General features: G+C 41.4%; 2 protein-coding genes across 3 annotated transcripts in view; one reads left to right on the top strand and one right to left on the bottom strand.

Annotated features, from left to right (window-relative positions):
* The window catches only part of stim1a (stromal interaction molecule 1a), a 38,386-nt gene that overhangs the window by 9,676 nt on the left and 3,143 nt on the right, over positions 1 to 25,567 (top strand). Inside the window, exons 4-12 of one of the 2 annotated variants that reach the window (XM_034700754.1) lie at positions 2,331 to 2,445; positions 4,228 to 4,339; positions 5,267 to 5,382; positions 10,462 to 10,639; positions 21,366 to 21,543; positions 22,190 to 22,357; positions 22,645 to 22,745; positions 22,873 to 23,099; positions 24,949 to 25,012. In XM_034700754.1, coding sequence (XP_034556645.1) covers positions 2,331 to 2,445; positions 4,228 to 4,339; positions 5,267 to 5,382; positions 10,462 to 10,639; positions 21,366 to 21,543; positions 22,190 to 22,357; positions 22,645 to 22,745; positions 22,873 to 23,099; positions 24,949 to 25,012 — 1,259 coding nt within the window. Of the gene's footprint in view, positions 1 to 2,330; positions 2,446 to 4,227; positions 4,340 to 5,266; positions 5,383 to 10,461; positions 10,640 to 21,365; positions 21,544 to 22,189; positions 22,358 to 22,644; positions 22,746 to 22,872; positions 23,100 to 24,948; positions 25,402 to 25,567 lie in introns of both variants that reach the window. The other variant, XM_034700755.1, reaches the window with a different exon arrangement.
* LOC117825112 (zinc finger BED domain-containing protein 4-like) lies at positions 15,746 to 18,522 on the bottom strand. Its single transcript, XM_034700756.1, has 2 exons — positions 16,989 to 18,522; positions 15,746 to 16,669 (listed from the first exon to the last, which is right to left on the bottom strand). Exons 1-2 carry the CDS (start codon positions 18,486 to 18,488, stop codon positions 16,406 to 16,408), a joined length of 1,764 nt encoding a protein of 587 aa, XP_034556647.1. The 5' UTR covers positions 18,489 to 18,522; the 3' UTR covers positions 15,746 to 16,405.

The raw sequence follows: 25,567 nt of genomic DNA, 5'->3' as shown, positions 1-25,567 counted from the left end.
AACGGGGGCGAGCAGTCACTTTTTCATTGCAGATATACCAAACAGAAATCCTGCAACTTTTAAGTTGTTGAAGTTTGATTTCATTTGAGGATATTTCATAACTTTGGCTGGTCAGAGATTACTAGTTCCCAAACAGTACTAGTTACATGTTAATGATAACATTTAGAGCTAATCATTTCTGTGGTCAATTGTTAAAAATGTTGATAACATCCACTTCAGTACTTTAAATGGTGCCAACTTCAAAATCCAAGGATTTGAATGAGGCTGTGAACGGTTTAACAGTGTTGTTTTTGTGGTATGGTTTTGATGTTCACACTATAAACCCCTTTGTTTGTCTTCACTCTGTTGATTTTGTATTCACATAGGCAAGGCGAAGCAAGTTTATTTATAAAGCACCATTCATACAAAGAAGAATTCAAAGTGCTTTACAGAGTTCAAAACAAAACAATGATAAAACCAACATCGTTTGAAGAAATAAGACAAAAGCAAACATGAGCATTGAAACACAAAACATTTTAGAATATAAGATCTAGAAAGAAATTAAGCAACATTAATAAAAATATTTAATCACAACTCATCATGAGAGTTTATGGAAACTTCAAAAGTTTGTAGTTCAAATAAATATAAACTAAGGTTTAATGAGTCTGCATCCATTAGAGCAAAGTGTGGGTCAGGAAGTTATTAAAGTTATCTAAAAATATATATTATTATTTATTTTTGTTTATTTACACTCTTTGTTTATTTACCTTGTTTTCTTATGTTTATCTTCCTTTTTTGTTTGTACTGTTTATTGTTATTATTGTTTTATTTATTTATTTATTATTTCTTCTCTTTGTTGTTTTTGTATAACTTATATATCATTTGTTAACTTGTGGTGAACAAAGAAATACTGCAAAAAATGCAATAGAAAAGATGAATTACAAAAGTTATCTAAAAATAGTACATTTTATCCATCATAGCAAAAAATATCAATAAAAAGTAGTAGCTAAACTTGAAATAGAACTTTGAAAATAGAAAATGTAATGAGTTTTCTGCCTTTCTTTTTGGCAGAGGACTCCTAAGTTTAGGGTTAGTGAACAGTGAATTATCAAAAGCATCAGTAGCAGTAGATTAATTCATAAAGGCACAGGAAACACAGACACATGCTCATATAGGTAGGCTGATTTTCTGCAGACTAGCTAAATGAAGCCACATTGAATCACTTTGAGGGAGAATGGTGGTTGCAAGTCTTTGGCACCTATATTTTGGGGGTCACAGGCTGAAAAGTGTTGGAACCCCTGCATTAGAGGATAGAGTAAGTAGTGTAAATGTTTTTTCGTCTGGACTTAAAAGTAGTCCGAGTCTGGGCTAGTGAGGTTCTTCCATCATAACAAAAAGCTGCTTCTCCATGCTTTGTTCTTTGGACGGTCAGTAGGTCAGCCCCTGATGTTCGTAGTGTCCTCATGGGTTCATATGACACAAGCATGTCAGAGATGTATTTAGGTGCTGAGTCACAGAGAGACTTATAGACCAGCTGATACATTTAGAAATCTATCCTGTGATTGGCAGGAAGAGAGTGTAAAGATTTTAAAAGTGGAGTTTTGTGCTCATACTTCTTAGTCTGTGTCAGGGCTCTTGCAGCAGCTTTTTTAATACATAACCTATGTTTCCAGGCTGGTTGTTCTTGTGAGTAAGGAAGATGTTAACTTGAGTTTGATAGACGTTCCAGACCATTGATTAGTTATTGAAAAATCATGTTTCTTTACTGTTAGCAAAGCAAAACACAAACTAGACTAAGGATTTAAGTTTTCTTTCTTCGGAGAGTCACAAAGCCTGGAGTAGGGAAACCTGTCATTGTTTTAAAAACAATCCAACCCCCCCCACACACACACACACACACACACACACACACACACACACACACACACACACACACACACACACACACACACACACACACACACACACACACACACACACACACACACACACACACACACACACACACAGCAAAATTCACACACCGTTTAAAAACATGTTTCTTTCCTTGTAACATTCCCACATCACATTCTGTGGACCCCCTGTTGGGTGCACTGTCTGTGTTGTTCAGAATGTAAGCATCTGAAAAGGTCTGATAAATATTTAACCACTGATTTAGGTGAGAGGAAACCAGAGCAGCACATTTAAATCCTGCATTGCAGCAATGGTAGAACTCTTTTAACTTAAGTTCTGTAATCTGGAATTGAGTCAGAAAACAATCCAGTACTGCAGTTTCATATGAGAATAGTAATGTTGGATAATGAGACCTGCTTCTGTGACTTAACACAACTTCTATCCCTGTCATCCTGCAGTTCCTGAGAGAAGATTTAAACTACCACGACCCAAAGGGCAAGCACAACAGCTTTCATGGGGACGACCAGTTCATCAGTGTGGTGGACTTGTGGAACGCATGGAAGGGCTCTGAAGGTACGGCGTCCTTTGTCCCCCCTGAAGGCCTGCAGTGACTGAACAAGAAGGCCTTTCTTTTACGTGTTTTAATTTTTAATACGAGTGTTAGACCATGAATATTGTGTTTCATGCTTTATTTCACGGTGACTTGCTCTGCCTGTTTGTGCTGTTTAACATTTGCCTAACACTCATTATTTTGAAAGACACTCCTTGTGACTTTGATTATCAGATGGACTGTAGTAATTAGAAGTTACATTCAAGTGTTTCCCTGTGACTAAAAGTCTGTTAACCCCTGCTTCACCCTCCTTCTCACCCTGCAAAGAAGTGAGGCAGTTTATCAGGAGACATGATGGGCAAAGTACAGTCTACTTACCAGCTCCAGAGAGTGGCAGCCGAGTTATCTTTGAATCTGTCAGCACAGATGTTCTCACCTCCTTCAGCCTATCTGTTTGGCTGTAGCTCTTGTGTACTCATTGAGAGCACTTTCCCTGTGCTGGATCTGGCGCTTCTTTCACGCCACTTTTTCCAGCTGCCTCATCCCCTTCTTTTGCCCCAAATACCGACTAACCCTGCATTGCAGTTTCTTGACAAGGCTCTGGAGGGCTTGAGCAAAAAAAAAGAAAAGTGGGGTTTCTCTTCAAGAGAGCACCACATGAACACAGACAGCCCACACTGTTAAGTGTCTGCCAGGAACTGGAGAGAAGACTTTCATTACCCTGTTATTTCTGCGGGCGAGTAAGTGTATGTTATTCTGGATCTTTCAGGGAACAGATGCACTTTTCCCACGTGGCAGGCTGTTGATCCAGTGCAGTAAAAAGTGCTCTGATAGTGACACGTCATCGATTTTTCTGCTCTCTGCTTTTTAGGTGAAGGTCTTTGCATCGTATGTTTCTATGTAGAAATTGTAGTTAAGCAAACAGAAAGCATTCAGACAAATCAACACAACCTCTGCTTCAGAGCTCATAATCAATACTCTGCTGCAAATTGTTCCACAAAGCCTCTGCTGACCCAGAGACATCTGCATTCACTTGGTAACTTCCCCCAGGATGCTCTGTGTGGCTTTTGCTGCAGCTGTCTTCAGTTCTCTCTGTTTTCTGAGCTTTTAGCCTTCAGTCTGTTCTTCATCAGTGAAACCCATGATCAGTGGACTGAGGTCAGCTGACTGCTTGTTTATTACTGTCTTGCTGAGTAATTGTAAAAGTACAGGTCTTCACTTTCATTCTTCACTGGATATCCATGTAAACAGAATGAGCAGGAAGCGAGCACAATGCAACAGTGTATACACCCGTACCATGATATACTCACAGCAGTGTAGTTTACATTACAGACACTCTTGATAAACAATGAGTTTTCATTGCTCTGCAAACATTGATCAGGGTGTGTAAAGGCTTTATGGCAATTAATGACATTGCACTTCAAACATAACCTAGTTAGTGTAGTAGGGAATGAAGAGGATACTTCTTGCATAGTTGGATCTATGAAAGGAAGCCAAGTCTTTCGGATTTTCTCAATGGAACATAGTAAAGTGAGGCTGAGATTTTCCAGTCAGAGACGTTGCATAATATCTTTAAAGAGCCAAGTGTAAGTGAGTCCTGTTGGAGGAATTTCCTCTTCTATAGGACCACAAAAAGCCAACAGTGGCCAAGGCTCCTGGTGCAAAATACTGAATAACTTATTATTACTGTCTGGCTTCAAAAGTTTCTCATGGAAACACATTCTAGCCATGAAGCCCTTTTCATACTGATTTCTATGAGAATCATTAAGTGCTGAAACAATATGTTATTGTTTGCTCTCCCTCAGTGTACAACTGGACGGTGGATGAGGTGGTGGAATGGCTCATCACGTACGTGGAACTTCCACAATATGTCGAAGCATTTCGCAAGATGTGTTTTAACGGGAGTGCCATGCCAAGGTGAGCTACAGCGAGACTGTCCTTCATTTTCTGATTCTTCTTTTAAACCTCAAAGTGAACTAATTCTATGTAAAGTTTGTTGTGGCTTATGTAAGGCTTAATAAATAAATACTGAAGGTTAATAATAAAGGTTTAATCAAAGTGGCAGTGATGCTCAATTTGGGAATAATGCCTCCACATATACCCGACTGTACTCAACACAGTGACAGAAATTAAACATAACTAATAAAGCCCTGTTTTAAAGTTATTACATTCCCTATTTAAGAAAGTCAGGGTCAATCTTTACATTTATTGTAACTTTGCCACATATTTATTTTGTTGAAGGGGTCCAGTCTCATATTTATCAAAGTATCAATAACTCAATATATCAATGTTTTTAATCTTGTCAGTTACATTTAACCCTCCTGTTATGTTGCGGGTCAAATTGACCCATTTTAAAGTCCATTTTAAGCAATATATGTCCTCCAAACTAGCTAAATACAGCATAAAAATCTGGGCGGCATGTGTCGTGTTAATTTAACCAAAATCTATGTCATGCAAAACTGTTGTATTTATATTTAGGGCTTTTCAATGTACATTAAAAAAGTATAACTTGAATTTTAATAAAAAATGAGTGAGTTATCCTCATTGAACCATGATCTGTGAGAATTAAAGAACACCAATGGACTAAATCTTGATTTAAATGGTTAGTAATGGAGTTAAAAATTAGATGTAAAAAAATGTTGATTGTGATTTTTTGGGGTTCTGACACTTTTGGATAATTGAATATGCCCCGGTGCCAAATTGACCCAGGGACATTATTGCTGTTCTAGGGAAATGAACATAACAGGAGGGTTAAAGGTTTGTCACAGGGTCATGTTACTCATTGCATGCTTTTCTCTTCCCTCCTTGTTCTCCCAAACTGACTGTGTGTCTGTTCTCTCTCAGGCTCGCCATAAAGAACACCACTCTGACACTCTCTATTCTGAAGATCCTGGATCGCAGCCATGTGCAAAAGTTGCAGCTCAAATCTTTGGACACTGTGTTGTTTGGCGCACCGCTGAGTAAGTACTCACTATTTTTTTTTTAAATTCCTGTTGAAGCTCAGGTTCCTTTCTTACTCTCATTCAAACAACAGTGACTGTTTCCTGCCACTTTAAAACTCTGACTTGGATAAAAAGCAGAACTTAGTGTCAGTTATTTCTAATTATTGAGCAGCATTACGCAAAAATCTGTCTATGCAATCCAGTAAAAATATGAGGAAGTGTTGGTGATGGGCCAAGGAATGCAGACATACGGAGAGCATGTCTGCATTCCTTGGCCCATCACCTTAATGTTTACGTCTGTCACATAATGCAGTTTTCAGTTGTCCCTTTTTTAAGGGATTAGTTTTTTAAATAGGGTTGAGTGAGGTATTTGTAAATACTAAGTGTATTACCCAGAGGCGATGCTCCCTCCTCTTGGTCTCTTAGTAGAGACACTGGCGGGGCACCAGTATGTAAGCTAGGCTGTACATGGAGACTTTTGTACCATGTAATTAAGCTTATTTTAACTTACTGTTTGTGACCTATAAACCAATGCTGTGGAAAGTGTATGCCGTATGGAGAAATGATCCATAATGTACTTAGCTGCAGATGCAACAAATACATGTTCCTGAACCTGCAGTGCAGTGATCAACTGTTTGGGTCTACATCTTAGATTTAGCAGAGTGCACTTATGATTAAATTACAACTTCAGTGAAAGTTTGAGCAACAAATGTCAAACATAATCTGGCTTACACAATAGAGTTATTTCTGTAGAGTGTATAATTTCAGCTCAGTATACTAAGATTTATTACATTTGAAGCATTTTTCCTCTTTGTGTTATATGATCACAAAAAACTCTTTCATTTGGTACAACAACACCGCTTTGTCTCTTTATGTGGATATGACACACCCAGATCTCCCCGGATCTCACCTCCTCCCTCACTAAACTGGTATTTAGAAAAGGCATCTAACAAGTTCTAAATAAGTGAGTTAACACTAGAGCTGGGCGATATTGGAAAAAGATGTTATCACAGTAACATTTTTCACATTAGTCGATATTGATAACTTTCACAACAAAGATCAAATCATTCTTTCATATCATTTTAAAAGCAGATGTTTTCCTCCTGGGTGAAAGTTGAAGAAACCAGACAGTTTGTTAGCTTGTATCTGGGATTTAGTAGTGTAGTAAATCATCAAAATATCTTAACTAATTAAGTTTAGTGGCCTTTCTCATCGAGCTTGTTTTCCCTCACTTTGACCTGGTAGGTTTTGCGTTTTCTTCAGTGTCGCTGTCACTCGTTTTAGCTGTGTTTACATTCCGCTCCTAATGTCTTTAAGCCTCGCCTTCCTCTCACCCTGCGACACGATTGGCTGTTCAATGCCGACTTCTTCTTCTGTTAAATGTAGTTCAGGAACTAGCATTTCTGACACACTAGCGCCCCTTTAAAAATATCAGCTTTATTTTGTACGTTTGTGATATTTATGTTGAGAAAAATAATATCAGGATAGTTATTGTTGTTGTTTTCAGCTCTAGTTAACACAGCAATCCGCTCCTGCTCATAAAGAAAAGATGGTTTTGAAAAGAGGATTTTTTTTTATCTCTGAAACCTCTGTGGGAAGTTGTCAGTTCTTCTGAATAGCCGACCGACATGACCAACATCCTGCTCTCATATTTTTCGTCACCATTTTCCCCCACTGATGTGTTGTGGTTTTGTTTGTTTGTTCATTCACGTTGGTCACTGACTCATCTGCTCACTGACTTCACTCACTATAGGCAGCACTCTGAGAGATATAGGACGAATTGTTCTCTTCTTCTGTATCAGTTTCAGGGATTGAAGAAGTGAGCTGAAGGTTGGAGCACACTGCTCTGTATTCCAGACATACCCCTCTGCGTACCGAGACAAATAAACACACCACTCATCCTCCTCTCCTCCACTATCAGTGCTCTGCTACAGTTCTGTAGCTTCAGATTTGAATCCTTCAGGTGTTTCTCTGTTTTCTAGAGGTGTGGAGATCAGGTTGAATGAGTTGTGGTTCAGTTGTATAGTAGGGATGTAAGGATACACTCAACCCACGATTCGATTTGAATCCCGATTTTTGGTTCACGATACGATTCACTCACGATTTTCAAGAAAACTGGATTGAACTCAAAATTTAAATAACTATTATTTTATTATATATATTTTTTCTCTTTTATTTCTTTTTGAACAAAGTAATCCTTTTTCATTTTTAAGGTGTGTTGTAACTCAAACAAAACCACTGCACACTTTTTTTCTGCAACTTGCAAAAAAACAAAAATACCTTGTTGGAAAGTTTCAGAATAATTATAGAGAAATGGAAAGTGAACAATCCCCAAATTAAAGTATTAAATATTAAAACAAATAAGGTAAATCTCTTTCAATTATAGATGTAAATTTGAAGTATTTCCCTTGATCGATCTTTGGAAATGTTAACGATCAATTATCGTTTAATCATTGAAAAGAAGTGAGCGTTTTCCATGTCAAAAGTAATGCCAAATGCATTTTTTTCCCCTAAATCAAATTTTCCTTCATGACATCGTGGATATAACTGACTTTATTAAACAGCTACGGATCATATTGAGGTGTTCAAAATGTTAACATGCTGAATATCAGTCTGAAGAGCAGGCTTATAAATAACCTCCGTGGATGCATGGTCATAGAGTGAAGACTACAACATGTGGATTTACTGCAACAGGGCAACTGAACAGGACTCACAATGTCCAGTTTCTCGTTCTTATTGAGAAAATAAGCATTTAAACGCGGTGAGGTGTCAGCCGGGAGCGCAACCGGGTCAGAATCAGTTCGGCACAGGAGAAAAAAAGCGCTCATGGAGACCTGTCACTCAGCTGCAGCCCCCAGCTGAGCATCCGCTGTGTGCAACACCTTCGGTCAGCTGGTTTTGAAGAGACTCAATGATGTTGAACAAGCGGAGTATAATGCAGATAGCGCCTTCTACTGTTTAAAAATAATATCCAGATACAAATTATGTTGCATTGATTTTAATCCACCCTTATTTGTATCAATTTTTTACCACCTTGTGATATATCCTTACATCCTTGTTGTATAGTATGAGTTAACATTTGGAAAACATGACCCGAGAGCGACTGAAATGTATTTTCATGAAAGTGCTTAATTTCAGTGTGTCTGTAAAATTTGACATTTTGCTTAACAGAGTAGTCAGGGTAATACTACTCTTGGTGAAATAATAATCTATAGAGTGTACTTCAGTATTAATACAGGGCTTAAACTTCTTAGCCTGGAGTTTCATCTTCTGGAGAACAACTCAAGTTAAAGTAAGACTTCATATTTGAAAACAGATGTATGTCATACGTGGAACAAAAGGTGAAAATGCAATGAACCTTCATAGAAAGCAGGCATTTGCATTGAAAAGAAGAAGTGTGTAGCGGTCTGTGCCTGGCATGTGTCATTGTGGATGTGTTTTGTTGAAGTCACGCCCAAAGGAAGACAGGAGCGCGCGCTGTCTGGCTTTGACAGCCTCTTAATCGCCAGGGGTCCCACGAGTAGTCACACTGGCTGTTCATACGAGCAGCATTTTAAGACACATCGCACAATGGGTTCATTCCAAAGAAGTGGGCAGTGGTGTGATGATGACCTCGTGCACAGTTCGGTTCAGTCGTTCTCACTTTTGAGGTTAATCAGATGTCACTTTTTTTCTCTCTTGGTGGTATTTCTGTGCAGCTGTCAATGTGTGCTGTGTGATACAAGCACAAGAGGCAGAGGAGACTCTGCAGATGACAGAGGGCAAGTTGTGTTTCCTGTTGGGGACAGATAGTGCGATAGTGTGCTTCCTTAAAGCAGCTGTGCTCAGGAACTATGAAGACCCAGGAGAAATTTAGCACACATTGACTTCGTTTTAATATTGTAACCTCATTTTGGGGAAGTTGTGTTCTTGGTGGTGAAATAATGATGATCTGGGAAAACACTCGCCCATGTGAAGCGTAGTGAAAGCCTCCTTCTTGTATTTTTAAATGAAGGAAATTGAGAAAAAAAGGGCAGTGGTTCACAGCTGTAGATTTTTGTGTGTCTCACTTCTGGTACATTCTTTGACACAATAGCAGGCATGGCCAGTCAGACTTCCTTTCCTCTGATTAAACCATGTTTGCTCAAGACTTTACAAGCAACATTTGCAATAAAACGCACGCCTTATGAAAGATCATTTAGCAAAAGAGACTTAGTGTTGAGCCTTTTTATTCAACAGAGAGAGTTTGTGTGTTTGGGGTAAAATATAGATGCATAAAGATGTTTGATTTGGCTCTTTGTTAACAGCAGACACTCTGTTTCTAAAGAACAATGGTATGACCTGATTACATCTAAAGAGAAGCAAACCTGTATTGTTTTCTTTTGCTCCTAATTTAACTTCCTTTTTGTCTCACTCCAGGAAGTACAAGTCATGTTTTTGACATCCCTCCCCACACCCCCCTTTTGCAGGTTTTGCAAGAAAAACTTGCCTCCTTGTTCTCGCATCTTGCAGGCCAGAAACACAGGCAGTGTTAAAATTGCTGCATGACAGTGCTCTTCTGACTCCTGAAATGACAAATGGACTTAATTAAACCCAAACTTCTATTTTAAGATGGCCTTTTGTGAAAGTTCTCCTCGCTTAAAGTCTTGGCCTGAATCTGATCCACAAATGGGATGGATGCTTTCAAGCTGCTGTGACAGTTATAGCTCTGAATCCCTTACAATGACAACGCAAGAGCATACTGACACTTCAGGGGAATGACAGCCAGGGTTTAATACATAGCTCAGCATGTGTATCTTAATGTCATAGCTGCTGTTGTTTGGTTTTCTATGCATGTTTGTTGGCCTTGGTGACCGGGCTGAAATAGGCTGTTAAGCCAGGTTTTGCACCAGGACCCTCTCACTGCAACCTGAACTCGTGCTACCTGCTCTTCTTCTACTTGTGTCACTTGCAGTATGAGTAGGCAAGCGCAAACTACCAACCACATCCTTGTTTAGCTTGCTCATATTTAGACTGCTTCGTTTGTGATCTTGATAAAGATAAAGATAAAGATTTCCAAGCTGAAATGCACCCTGACTTCTTGAAGCTTTGTTATTACTTTGTTTGTTTTTGTTTCAGTGAATCGACACAACCACTTGAAGGACTTCATGCTGGTGGTGTCAATAGTCATTGGCATGGGTGGCTGCTGGTTTGCCTACATCCAAAACCGCTACTCCAAGGACCACATGAAGAAGATGATGAAGGACCTGGAGGGCCTGCAGAGAGCTGAGCAGAGTCTGCATGACCTACAGCAGAAGTGAGGGGTTTTCCCACACACACACACACACACACACACACACACACACACACACACACACACACACACACACACACACACACACACACACACACACACACACACACACACACACACACACACACACCAAACTGTGTTACCAACACATACCATCCAGGTGTTATTGCTTCATACTAGTCATCAACCTTTAAACTGACAGCAACAAGAGCTGGAATGACAACCCCACACTTGGTACTTGCATGTGTGTTGAAACATTCCTCACACATCCCTTGCTGTTTGTTTCACTCATCCAGTGTGGGTTCAAGGCTAAACACTAAATAAGTCAGAGGTTTTTCTCCTCCACCTCCTCCTGCTGCTGCTGTGACGTTCTGTGTCTGCTGCTATCTGTGCACTGAACATCCTAAAACATATGAGCTGAGGTCACCCTGACACACTAACAGCCGCTTGTTTAGATAACTTCATGATGGTTGATGCAACACCCTCACTTATTATTATTTTGAAGGCCTTTTGTGTGTGATATTGTACTGATGCTCACTCACTTCCCCTGCAGGTGAAAGTCTTATTGCACAAATGTTTTTTTTCTTCTGGTCTAAACTGAAGTAGACTTTCATTCAGAGGAGGTAGCCGGAGGGATTCCTGTCGGGTACGTCTTATCTGTATAGTAAAATCACTCACAGGAGACCGCTTGTTAAGAATTTAAATGTAGTGGTTATGAATCCTATAAATAAGCTCGGAGTCATAATTCAGGCCTAACCTTCTCAGGATTGTGTGCACAGAGACACATTGTTCTAAAATAGGAAGTGAAAAAACTGACTCCAAGAGCTTCACTTTGATTTATGGGACCGGCCTTTAGACCAATCACCTCACATGAACTGACCTAAATGAAGTTTATCTACTTTATTAAGACTCATATGATACAAATACAATAATGATTCAAGGAAAAGTCAGTGCCACTTGAGTCTAAAGCTGTATTCACACATGCACAAAACTCCTGAACACTTTCCCATATTCTCAGCATGGGCTGCGTCATGTGTGAATGCGAACAACCAAAATTGTATCCCCGAATTAACCCTGACTTTTTCCTGCCGGCCCCTAGTCTATAAGAAGTCAGGTGACCTGGTGTGTGAAAGCAGCAGGACAATTCACAAGAAGGAGGGGGGGGGGGATCATGTGACTGGTCTAAACCCAGAAGAGGGGCACGTAACAGGCTGAATCAAAACTTCTCAGTTTTAGGAAGGACAATCGTTTTCAAGATGAGAACAGCACATCCGCCTGTCAACAAGAAGCACTGATAGAAATACAAAACAGTCACCATAGCGTAGGTCTCTGTTGTGTTTACTCTGTGGCTTTCACAGGATGCTTCTGATGTCATGTCCTACTTTGCAACACTGTCCCACCTTGCCTAGCAACCCCCCATGTGACAGAGAAGACTTCACGCTGTGAGCGACGTGTGAATGAGCAACTTTGGAGACTTTGGGGGCGGAGTTGTGTCTACAACTTGAATAAGGACTCATCATTTCTGGTTCTGTGAGCTCTGTGAGCTCTGTGAGCTGTGTTTTAGTTGGAAGCTTTAATATTGACTTAAGGATGGGCTTGAATAAGCATTACATTCACAAGCTAACTCCCAAGCTTAGTTTGATAAAGTTTTGATTACAAGAAGCTTACATTTGGAATGGTAGGAATATTGAGTTACCTTCTGTGATGACTTCTAAAAGCTCTATTTTCAGCCGTGAATATGGAACAGGATTTAATGCTGAAGCATTCTTTAGTCCAGGTTTTACTCAACTGAAGCAGACAGGCAGTAGTCTAAGTCCCGAGTGTGTCTGCGTATCATAACTCAGTTGAGTGGAGACTGGGGAGATCATCAGTGTTTGGCTGGCTCCAAGTACTTCCATAAAATCACAGACAGCTCAGTTATCTTCTGCTTTAAAGGCGGAGATGTTGTGCTGAAGACGAGATGTTTGGCTTTAATGATTAATTGAACATGTTGGGGTTACTGCTGGTAACATCAGCTGCAACTCTGCATCAGACTTCCCTTAGTTCTTGGTTTGGTGATCAATTTTCTCTCCAGCATGAACTTCTGAGTCTGTATAATACAATATGGAGCTCAGTGATTCTTATTGAGCTGCTGCATGTTAGAGGAACAGGCAGAGATGGTTCGACCTCAGGTACTTTTGCCCCTTGACATCAAGCAAAACAAGTCAGTGCAGATCTTTTTATCACTTGGTAAGTACATCTCCCTATCTGACCTATGCAGTGAAGCCATTATTAAACAGAACCTGTGAATGTTGTTTGTTAAGATGACTGCCATCACTGCTGCCAGCATTTGTTCTGACATGTCATCCTTCATGCTCACAGCTGGACAAGCAGGTTATTGCTGCCTGAATGATTGAATGACTTACACTAGTTGGCAAAATTTGAAGATTATAACACAAATCGGACTATTTTGGTCCTGTTAATACTGCAAGGAATGGAATGTGCTTTTAAGCCGGCACTGTCTCCTGTTTTACCTTTAAAGGATACTCAAACAGGGCTTCACCTCGTACACAGGGCAGGGGTTTTAAGAAGATAAGGTATTACCAAGATGCACAAATAGAAATCCTACATCACGTTTAAAGTCAAAGTGAAAGGACTTCTGTTTTTGTTTTGCATCTGCAGTGAAGTAACTCTGATCATGAAATAACCATAGACTGTATAAATATTGGACGTAGTATCCATGATGTCACCCATCTGTTTCTGAAGCACTGTTTTGAGGCCAATCGTCGGTGGGAGCCATATTGGAAATGTTGGACTCAACCTAACTTAGTGTGAGGTAAAGAGGCGGGGTTTGAGCCTCCTAGCCAACAGCTACAGTGTTCCCGCCTGTCAATCAAGTCAGCTGTGCCTCTTGTATAAGTAACAGTTGGTGGTCAGTGTGAGCATGTTGTGGCTTTATGCTATATCACTATTTTTTCCCAAAGCATTTAATGGAACTCTGAAGTCTTAAAATTGCTCACAAAGTTGAATTTGACCTGATGCAGATGAGTGATGCTACAGTTCCCAGCTGGTCCATGCCCGTACAGAAACCCCCTCATGCTTAACGATGATCCGTGAATCGATTTGAAGAGTTATCACAGTGAACAACAAGTTATAACAAGTAGTTACTGGCTTTAACTGTCTCCTCAAGCACCGTCCTCTGCTTCAAATCAATACAAGCATGAGTAAGATGCCTGACTCTGTGTGTGTCAGCCCTGCCCCTGCTTGCTCTGAGCGTGTGAGTTAGGGGAGATGAGAGCACAAACTCCAGTGTTTGTTGGATGTTAGGAAAATAATGAGACATTTGAATAATACAGAGAACACAGCAACACCATAAGCCCTTATCTCAGTTGTATCAGGCTTCTTGTTGCATAATCATCTTAGAGGAAAGCCCAGTTATTGAAATGCTCGGAGTACATCTTGATTCGTTGTGCCTTGAAATGCACAGTCATTGCCATGCCTCAGTGAGAGTAGAAAAGTTACTTAACATCTGTTTGGTTTTTTTTGCAAATCTGAAAAATGATCCTTGATCTGTAAACCAAACCATAAGCCTTGTGATCTGTTGCAGCCCTCATGCAGATAGTCAAATAAGCCAGTTGGAGTGGTGAAAATGGAAAGTGTGTCATCTCCGTGGATGTTGTGTGTTGTTTGAACCAGGGAAAGGCTTGCCAGAGTAAGGTGGAGCAGTGACTGCTGGGCGTTGCCACATGACTGCATTACATTCCTGTCCTGAAGCTTTGGGACATTAAAAGTTTTTTTATGCAGCTCATCCTTCTCTCTCTCTGTTCAGTCTGTTGTATCACCCTCATGAGTTACTCTTTGTATCAGCTGGCTGTTTGGGAGACGCAGGGCTTTGAAACATGAGCCGATGTGTACTGATGAACTGCAAATTGACCAGAAAGACGAGTAAGCTTTTACTCACTAAACAAGGTCTGGTGTTTGTGTCGGCCTCATATTCCTCTTTTTCTGAACAGGAACGCCTCTTCCTCAGACAATGCGGTATCTCATGTATTCTATCTACTGTATATGTACTTCAGCCTTTTATCAGAGGAAAAGGGAGTGGAGAGAATATTTGTGGGATCTGCCCGACCAAAAGGGCAGTTGATTGTCAGAGAGGACAAACCATTCAGGTCAAACCGTAGACTGTATAAATAATGGACATAGTATCCGTGAAGTCACCCATCTGTTCCTGAGAGCTGTTTTGAAGCCAATCGTCGGCGAGAGCCATATTGGAAATGTTGAAATCAACCTAACTTAGTGTGAGGTAAAGAGGCGGGGTTTGAGCCTCTTAGCCAACAGCTATGTGTTCCTGCCTGTCAATCAAGTCAGTCAAAAAAAATCACCCCCCGTACAGTGTGTGCCAATAGCAAAATTAGCTATGTAGACTCAAGCTGTTTTTTTGAACCAGGCTGTAAAGATGTTTATTTCTGCTACAAAGATCGTCTTTTTTGAATGGGTGTCTATGTGGTTTCCGGTCTTTCTGCAGCCAGCCTCAAGTTGATTCTCGATGAACTGCAGTTTATAGCAGTTCCGCATTGGCTTCATACTTTGAGACCTGAGGTTGCCTCTTGATCTCCTGTATGCTCTTCAGTCCTTTATCAGAAGAGAATAAAGGGAGTGGAGAGAATATTTGTTGGCTCTGACCAAAAGAGCAGTTGATTGTCAGAGAGGACAAACCATTCAGGTCAAACTTATCCTTTGATAAACTTCCAGGTCAGCAGTGAGCAGTGAGCTTCCTCTGCAGCTTATACTCTGATTAGCTTTGAAAACACACCTGCCACTGCCAACTGGAAAGTGTGCTCTGACTTTCTTGTGGAGGAGCTAATTGCTCATACCCAAGCGGGAACCTCCGGTCTCAAAATATGAAGCCCATGCTGAAGTCAAGTGTTATAAACTGCAGTTCATCGAGAGTCCGCTTGAGGCTGGCTGCAGAAACACCGGAAACAATTAGGGATGCACCGATATGAAAATGTTGGCCGATACCGATATCCGATATTAATATTTCTGTTATGTCCGATAACCGATATTTACCGATATCGATATATGTTAAAAAAAAATAAAGTTTCTGAGATGACAAAATTTTGTACAGACTTAAAATCATGCAAACAGAATTCTTGAATGTCTTCCTTTATTTTCAAAAGGTGTTTCACTTCTAAATAAGAAGGTTACAGGGCTACCATAAAACACAAGTAACCAACAGTGTTACTTTTTAGCAACCCTCACAACTTGTAGCAAGTGTGTAATTAAACCCCTCAACTCACAAAACTCCTGTGAGAATGTCTGGATCATAAATTACAAAAATGATCATAAATCAAAATAAAATCCTGAAAAAGTTACCTTAACAAACTTACCAGTATTCATGGCAACCAGGCATTTATTAAATTGCAAAACAAGTTTTAAGCTCCACTGCATTTCAACTCAAATCTGTGAAAAGGCTAAATCAAAAATATCAAAAACATGTCCTGACTGTCAGTTCCAACTTGCACTGTAATTTTCAAGTAAATGTCCCAACACTGAAACAATGTTTCCACCAAGCAAACATAAAAAACACTATACAGGTGCAAATCAGTGCAAGTCAATTTCAAGTCCTATCTATAAAAATGCTAAATCAAAATATTAGAACTGTGACATAACTAACTCAAAAGACATGGTAGTCTGTGTACATTTACCAACTTAAAGCAGCCACAATGTACTCAAATTAATGTCCCAAACACTGAAACAGGGTTTCCACATGACACTGTAGGTTAAAGTCTAGGCCTCCTTCATCAGCAAAGGCAGGTTTTTTTTGACAAAGAGAAGCATTTCTGCTTTCTCACACTGGATCCTGTTTCTTTTTTCATCAACAATGTGTGATGCAGCAGAGAAGAGACGTTCGCTGTCCACACTTGTACATGGAGCTGAAAGGTACTTGCATGCTGCTTTGGCCAGGGCAGGAAAGCGAGACAAGTTGCTTTTCCAATACTTCAGTGGGCTCTCATTTCTGGGGATGGGGGCCTCACTCAAATAGCCATGCACCTACAGAAATGTAGACAAGTGTATTACTATGTATGTCTGATAAATTACCAGCAATCTGGACATTACAACATTTTCCTCTTAAGAGCTTTGTTGAACTTTGCTCTGAGCAGATGACCAGTGCTAAAGGTCGACCACAAGAGGGCAGAGAAGCATTACTAAATACGGTATTTCTTAACAATTAGTTTTTTTTTATTTAATTAAATTGACTAGTAACTCTATAGAATGTACAGCACATTAATAAAAAATACAAAATCATTACACAAAGGATTCTAACAGGCTTCATTATTTGAATAAGAGACAGGATCTGATAATACTATACCTGCACACTTGTGCGGCTCGTCAGGCCTGCGTGCTGTTCCATGATCAAGTTTTCCTCCAGAATTTCATCATACATGTCCAGCAGCGACTTTCCACCCTCGTCGCTTGTTCTTATCTTCTTCTCTTGAGGTTCTTCTGTGTCCGGTGTCTCCGTAGTTCTGTCGCTGTGCGTCATTTTGTCCACTTGCTTCTGGAGCATATTTACAGCCGCTTGCTTGGTGACCGTGTCAAAATAACGGTCTTTGTACCTAGGGTCAAGGATCGTTGCCAAGTAGTAAAGCGGCTCGGAGAAAGCGCTTCCAAATCGCTCGTTCACAGCTTCCAGTAGAGTGCTCTTTGCTGTGCCGACGCCACTGTCTGTGTCAGCCGTCTTGCTCAGCAAACGTTTCAGCGCCACAACAGAGGGAATCACGTCCGCAGCAGTAGCCAAGTGTGAGCTGATCTCCCTCGTTAATTGTTCAAATGGAGTGAGAAGCGTGGTCATGTTTTCAACGAGGCCCCACTGATATGCGCTGAAACAAGCAGGCAGCTCATGATCTGCTCCATACACACCAAGTGCGCGCTTCTGATCCAGTAAACTTTTCATCATATAAAAAGTACTATTCCACCTGGTTGTGACATCTTGTTGTAGCATCTTGGGTTTCATGCCTAACTCTTGCTGTATGATTCTCAGTCGAGAGGTGGCGAGTTGAGAGTGGCGAAAATGTCCGACTATTTTCCTTCCAATAGCCACACAGTCAGAGATGCTCCTCTGGCTTAACACTCCGTTATGCACTGCTAGCTGCAGCGTATGAGCCATGCAGCCCAGGCTTTTAACGCCGCACTCGTCCATTGCCTTCTGCATATTCCGAGCATTGTCGCGAAGCACAACATGCACATTGTCTTTTTTAATTTTCCACTGAGCAAACATGGAGTCAAATGCGCTAGCGATGGCAGCCCCAGTATGCGATCCTGCAAACTCTTGTGCATGCAAAACAGCTCTCTTCATTTCAAAGTTTTCATCAATCCACTGAGCAGTAAGGCTCAACATACTCATCTGACTTACGTCCGAACTCCATATATCCGTAGTGAAACTAATGTCAGTCACATTGTCCAACAATTTGTGGATATGCGTGGCCACGACTTCGTGCAAAGCAGGGAGGGAAACGTCGGAAAAGTAGCGCCGACTTGGAAGGCTGTAGCGGGGTTCAATATGCTCCATCAACCGCCGAAATCCTCTGTCCTCCACTATGGAAAATGGCTGGTCGTCAAGAGCAATCATTTCCATTACCTTATTCGTTATTGACCTGGCTTTTGCGCTGTCCTTGGCAAATTTCTTGGTTTGGTCGAGTACTTGCTGTATAGGGCTCCCAACTGCGGCTGCTGCTGTTGTTTTTGCCTTCTGGCTAACGTTGGCAGCGTTAGCTTCCTGCCATTGTTTGTGAACTTCTGGATGGCGGTTTTTCAAGTGACATATTAAATTTGTTGTGTTGAATGACTTGACGCGGCATCCCCCTCGCATTACCTCGACTTTGCAAGTGTTGCATACTGCTTTTCGAGTATCTTCAATCGACACCGTAAAAAACGAACACACCGCTGACATTTTTTCTTCGTTTTAGTTTCACCCCCCACAATTCCGTGTTGCAGTGTCACTGTCACATGCCCAAACAGATACCACATGGCCAAATCCCCCTCCCCCTCCCGGCACACTACACAAACAGCAACTAGACGGAAATAAACATCGGTTGTTAATATCGTCCCAATTTTACTCATCAGACCGATGCCGATATGTTAAAAAATGACAAACATCGGCCGATACCGATATTAATGCCGATATATCGTGCATCCCTAGAAACAATATACACACCAATTCAAAAAAGACGATCTTTGCAGCAGAAATAAACATGTTTACAGCCTGGTACAAAAAATGGCTTTGGTCTACGTAGCTAATTTCTCTATCGGCACACACTGTACGGGGGTGAATTTTTTTCCAACACTACAGTTCAGAAGATATTAAGATTACGAGTTTTGCCTAAATAAGGACATGACTGACTTGATTGACAAGCGGGAACACATAGCTGTTGGCTCGGAGACTCAAACCCTGCCTCTTTACGTCACACTCTTTTGGATGAGTTCAGCATTTCCAATATGGTTCCTGCTGATGATTGGCTTCAAAACAGCGCTCAGGAACAGATGGGTGACGTCACGGATACTACGTCCATTATTTCTACAGTCTATGCTCATACCTAATTCTGTTGTGCCGATTAAACCATAGCGGTTTGAATTCATCTTTAAGTATAGACATTATTCAGTCTGGAACCTAAATGACCGTGCTACCATATACGCAGTACCATCACCACTGCAGACATTACATCACATCCTTCATCCCAAAATGTGTGCCTTTTATTTGGCACTGCAGCACAACTTATCTGCAGAACAATAATGTTGTGCAATGACATTTAAACCCTCTCCATGGAGGACGAGCTCAGTGTGAGAGCAAGCAGAACAATTGTCCTGTTTGTCATGAAGTAGACAATGTCCCATGAGGCATCATCATTTTTTATGTTGACTATTCATTATAGCAGAGGTTCTCAGAAGCTGCTGTTTTAGTCCCGTGTGTTTATAATCAAACATCAATCTTTAACAAAGTTCAGCAGGGCCAATTCGTCTGCTGTCAGCACATGACTCTGACTCTTAGACTTTAACAGAGTTGGGTCAGAGAGTTAAAGTCAAAACCCGGACGTAACACATACCAGGAAGCTGATCCAACAGACACTGTGAGAGTAAGAAGGATATTGTGTTATATTGTCCGTCAATGTGGTGAGCAAGCCAAGTTTTTAGTCACATGGTGAATGTTTTTAGAGGGAGGGAGGGAGGGAGAGAGAGAGGTATGTCCTCTGTCTGTGGCCGTGCCTTTCTTCCTGATCCCTGCTGCCAGCTGCTCTCTTTCCATACCTTCAAGCAGATCCTGTGGTGGTATCATGTAGCCTGGCCAAGCCATGGCTCCCGTGATGGGAGACAGTGGGAGGAGGCTTTCACTGGACCTGGATTTCCTGGGTGCCTTTTACAGCTCTGACTGACCCAGCCTCTGTCTCACTGGTTGGAAATGGTGTTAAACATGACTGCGTAACATGTCAGCTCTCGTGCTAAGTCACCAACATTTGGATGGGGGGAGTGACGTGCACACAGACAGCCCTGAACAGACTTGTGACAAGGACAACAACAAATGGAGTGATAGGCAAGATAAGCCTCTTTGAAAAAAATAATGTTATGAAGTAAAAAAAAAAAAGAAAAGATTTTACATGCACAAGTCTCAGTGTAGAAAAAGGTGTGGGTCATTATTCACCTTCTCCTGCAGAGTCTGCAGAGACAGTGTGTCTGCGTCCTCTGAGCCCTGCATTGCAGGGCAGGTGAAACAGCGGTTGGCGTCTTCTGTCTGGTCATTGTAGCTCTGCCAGTGCTTTTGAATCTTAGCTAAAGAACGGCAGAGGTCAGGGTCGAAAGCATTAGCAGGACTGCCCACCACCCACATTTTCCATAGTAAGCTCAGAGGCTCATCTTTCATTTCTCTGCTCTTCTCTGTGATGTGTTTGGCCTGAGAGGAGGACAAGGCTTCTCTCCAGTGAGGGATATAGAGACTTTACTTCCTGCCTTTAATGTCAGGAGCATTTTGTTTGTAGATGTTATAAGTTTGAGTATTGTGTTGCCAAGTTAGGTAAAGGACTGTTTTAATTAGGTAAAGGACTGATCAGCCCATTTTTTATTATTACCTGAGAGCCCAGTCTCAGGCCTGATTAGCGAAACAGACCAAATGAACTTGTCTATTTCCTTTTAAAATAAACATTATGTTCCAACATACTTCCAAACAGTTGAAAGATGAAGGGGAGATTATAAATGAGTCTACAGTAATGATACAGTTTCTTAAAATATGAGTGTTAAATAATTACATCATGGGTGACAAGCCCCTCCTTTAAAAGCAGGCTTTTCTTAAGAGGACAGTTTAAAAATATCCCACATACAGACCGGAGCGTTAGTCCTGGACAGTACAGGAGCATTGGGCACTAACACTGCGCTGTTCTAAAGTTACACACTGGCAGCTGTTCTCATTCCTGGCTCTGCTCCCTCTGATGTCAGTTTATTGTGGGCTGCCCAGCAGCTGACCGTTTCTCTAAGCTTTCTGCATGTTAGCCATTGTTTCCGGTCATGCATGGCTGATGCAAGTCCTACATACCACACATACTTGCTTACACATCATGCCTGCCTACAGATAATAACACCAGCACCTACTATTCTCCCATCTCTTTTGTTTGGCCTCATTAAGCACCCACTGGTTTCTTCTTTCCAACACAAACCAAAGAGTTCACTGTTTTCCCTTTCTTTTCCCTCTCGTTGTTACCAGGCTGCAGATCGCACAGGAGGAGCACCGTACGGTAGAAGTGGAGAAGGTCAACCTTGAGCAGAAGCTGACGGACGAGATCATCACAGCCAAGCAGGAGGCTCAACGCCTGCGAGAGCTCCGAGAGGGCACAGAGAACGAACTGAGTCGCCAGAAGTATGCTGAAGAGGAGCTGGAGCAGGTACTGCATGAAAAGAAAAATGATGATGTTTGTGGTGGAAATTAAGAAAATCTTCACATCCAGCTCAAAGGAAAAAACACAGAAATTGCCAGAGTATATTTCATGAACTTCAAGGTGCAAACTGCACAGTATGTTTAGGTCTATCAGATTCACACTTGCTATAGTATAAATACACCCACTGAAGTCTTTGTCCATTAGAAATATTGGCAGTGGCAGCACAGCACAGCCCACACAAGGAAGCAAAACACATGAGTATTTGTTTGAGGGACTATCACAGTGATCTTATTCAGACACCTCTGTCACAGTTTGTTTCTCATTCTGCAACACAGGGATAAACAAGAAACCTGGAAGGCCTTCAGATTCAGCTGTGTCATAAGACGCTTTGGGTTACAGTAGACGTGGTTTAAAGTCAGGTTGAAGTTTGAAGTGTGTTAGATTGAGAAGTGTCTGTAAGTTTGAGCTACATAAGATAGTATTCAGAGGTTTAGTGTTCGGGTTGCACATTCTCAAAACATGTGCAAATCTAAAGAATCTGAAATGTTGAAGATACAACAGAAAAAATGTCCTCTGGTATTTGATAAAGTGATACAACATGTATGATCATGTGCCTGTTCACATGTTATCTATTGCTCATCATTGGTTACAGGTGCGCATGGCATTGAAGAAAGCAGAGAAGGAGCTGGAGTCACGGAGCAGCTGGTCACCACCCGACTCTCTGCAGAAGTGGCTGCAGCTCACCCATGAGGTGGAGGTGCAGTACTACAACATCAAGAAGCAGAATGCTGAACGGCAGCTCCTGGTGGCCAAAGAAGGGGTGAGTGAAGAAGAGCTTGATCTGTTTAGAATCTATGAATATTGTCACAAGGAACTATTTTACACATTTATAAGAGACCAAGAGTGATTGGAATAAATTGACTGTATGCATGACTCATTGCAAAAAGTTCCACTAGCTTTAAAAGTAATGTTGATTAAGTCTTGTGAGATAACTACTCATGCTCTTGATTCCTCCTTGATACGTGGTTGTACATGAGAACAAGGCTGTGGATAGTGTACATGATGTTAAAGCAGCAGGATAAGTTTTGGAGGTTTGTTTTTCTACAGGCCGAAAAGATCAAGAAAAAGAGAAACACTCTCTTCGGGACTTTCCATGTGGCTCACAGCTCCTCCTTGGATGATGTGGACCACAAAATACTGGCAGCCAAGTAAGTCAGAGGTTGTGATGTCAGATTAATGTTTCATTTGTAGACTAATCTCAGAAGGAGCCAACTTAATTGAGAGAGAAGTGAAGAGGTTGTTTTAAGATCTCCTCTCTCTCATCGTCTTTCATAGACAAGCCCTGGGCGAGGTGACGGCTGCTCTGCGAGAGAGGCTTCACCGCTGGCAGCAGATAGAGATCCTCACAGGTTTCACCATCGTAAACAACCCCGGCCTTCCTTCTCTGGCCTCGAGCCTCAACCTGGATGCCAGCTTCATGGGCGGCAGAGCCCCGCCTCAGCACTTCATGTCGGACGACGTGGACGACTTGGACGAGGGCATCGTGCCTGGAACTCTGCAATGTAAGAGTTCATCCGAATCTCTGGGCTCCTCTGTGGGGATTAGCAAACGAACCCCTAAACACTCCAAGACCCAGACGGGGAAATCCTAAAATCAGCCCACATGAGAATTTGGACCTTTTTGTGCAATTATTACCTGAATTTGTCCATGTGGCCTGCCTGGTGGTAGTGAGGGTGAACTATGTTTGTGATTCTTTGAATGAGTGTTGTTTTACATTTGTATATTATGTATGGTGTAAATTCACATAATTGTCTTGTTCTTTTAAGCACAATTCAAGCCAATGCCTTTTTTGTTAATTGTTCTGGTTTTTGATAAAAGTGTTCACTTGACTCTTCAGAGATTGTGGAGGCTGACTCCTGTGACTTTCCTCTGGAAAAATGAACTGTGACGGAAAATATATTTCTTAATGAGAACGAGTTCTTGTGCTGACCTATTCTTAGCAGTTGTGTCCTGATATGTGCTACAGACCTTTTGTTTAAAGTGCTTCTGATCAAATAGCTGCTGCCAAGGGAAATGTACTGTATATAGTCCGATTCAAATTCTGGTTCAGGTTTAATCTTAGACCAAGAGAAGGCAGGTGAGAAAATATCTGCTGATCCATCCTGTTAGTTAGAGTTATTGTGTTCTCTCCTTTGTTTATGGAAATAGGTTTTTTAAAAGGTGACTAGTTGAGTTTAAGTCTTTGGAACAGAAACAAATGACAGAATTTTTAACATTTTCATCACCAGTAAAAAAAAATACTTCTTTAGAAACCTGGAAAGTTTATTTTTTAACTTGTTTTGAAGTCACAAACACAGGAGAGAAAACAATATTAGACTTAAAAGTGGATCAACAAATACTTTTCTCATGAATCTTCCAGGGCTTCTTTACAGGACATCAAAATATAGACACATTTCTATTTACAGAAAGCTAATACTTCATTGCAAAATGTTAAAAGTTGAAACATAGTTCCAGGGCAAGAACATCAATATAATTCTCATGTCAATGCATCTGTAGCCGTGTTGCTTTAGCTTCAATGTAACAGCAAACAGGGTTTGACCAAGTGTCACTGCAGAATCCTTTTCCACCTTCAATAGTGAGTAAGTCTTCAAATTCTCATTAATTGCACCTCCTATCTCACTCCCCCTCTCTCCCTCCACCACCTCTCTGGCATTTGGCTCCCACCGCCGTCTCATTGGTCGAACTTACAGATGGCAACCGAAAGTTGGAGAGGAGAGCCAGCGACGTGTGGTCCGTCGGTTCAGACTGTCAGCTCATGTGGAAATATCCTGGTTGGCCACTTATTTATGCCCCAGTTCAGTCCTCAGTTTGGCTTCCCTTTCTTTCCCCTTGACCCAACGCCACAGTTTTTGTTTTTATTAATTGAGACAGTCCACTGCTGATGGATAAGACTACAAAGTGCTGCTCATCTAAAAAAAAAAACCTTGACCTCACCGTACTTGCTTGCTTGCCATCCTCCTCTAAACCTTGTCACGGCCCAGTGCACCCCTGCCTATCATCCCCAAGTTGTTTTATTTTGAAAGGGCACTTCCTCTCATGAAAAGGCTTATTATGGGTTTATGTTTTTTCTGTTATTGTAGACATTCAGTAACACCTTCACTGTGTTCTCCTTTTGTTTCATGCAGTATTTCCTGTGATAATAGGAGAGATAAAACAGGAGCAAATGGGATTTTAATTTAATAACTGGAGTTTAAATTCATCTTTGAGACTCTATTTGAAGTTTGAAGTCAGTTTAAGTTTAGAAAATCTATCCCAGCACCTGTGTATCTTTCCACATCTTTCCCAACCGGTCTCCCCCTTTCCTTCAGACTCTGACTGTCTGTTGATAATGCTGTTGTTTTTTGCCCACAGCTCCCAGTATGATGTCCCTGCGCCAACGCCACATTGACCCCCAGCTGGCCATGGGCTCCCAGAGGTTGGTAGAGAGTTGCCTGTTGGCAGGGCAGCAGGGCGAGGGATCCCCATACCCATCCAGATCTAGGCCCCCTCCCATGCAGTCCCGCAGCCAGTCGTTCCACCACCTCGATTGTCTCCCTCCGTCTCCTCTGTCCTCGGCCGTGTCTCACCCCTCCATCATTTCTGCCTCCAGCCTAAACCCTCAGTCGCTCTCCTCCTTGTCCTCCTCTTTCTCCTGCTTGCACAGCTCTGTGGGCGGCGCTGCAGCCCCACATTCCTCCCATTATTATCATACTTCTTTCCAGCCCATGGACACCATTCCTGATTTCACCTTCTCAGATGTCTCCCAAGCATACGGTGACAGCTACGGGTACCCATCTCTTTCCAGTTTCTCCACACACATGGCATGTGCGTGGGTGTTCATTCTTCTGCCAAGTGCTGTTGTTGCATTTTCTTGACACATGTATCACAACAACCTTTTCCTTTGTATCATTCTCCTCCTCTTCGAGTGCATTTCATTTCTTACATTTTCATTTTTCTTTCATTACTCTTTAACAACATGAAAGCTGACGAG

Source organism: Notolabrus celidotus, chromosome 14 (genome assembly GCF_009762535.1).
Source record: "Notolabrus celidotus isolate fNotCel1 chromosome 14, fNotCel1.pri, whole genome shotgun sequence".
Taxonomy (NCBI): domain Eukaryota; kingdom Metazoa; phylum Chordata; class Actinopteri; order Labriformes; family Labridae; genus Notolabrus; species Notolabrus celidotus.
The sequence above is the reverse complement of the archived record's forward strand: the minus strand, read 5'-3'. Positions and strand labels throughout refer to the sequence as shown.

Excerpts from the sequence above, each read along its gene's own strand:
- LOC117825112 (XM_034700756.1), bottom strand. The coding sequence starts at position 18,488 with ATGCGAGGGGGATGCCGCGTCAAGTCATTCAACACAACAAATTTAATA. Across the intron at positions 16,670-16,988 it reads CGAGCCGCACAAGTGTGCAG|GTGCATGGCTATTTGAGTGA; the intron begins GTATAGTATTAT and ends ACATTTCTGTAG.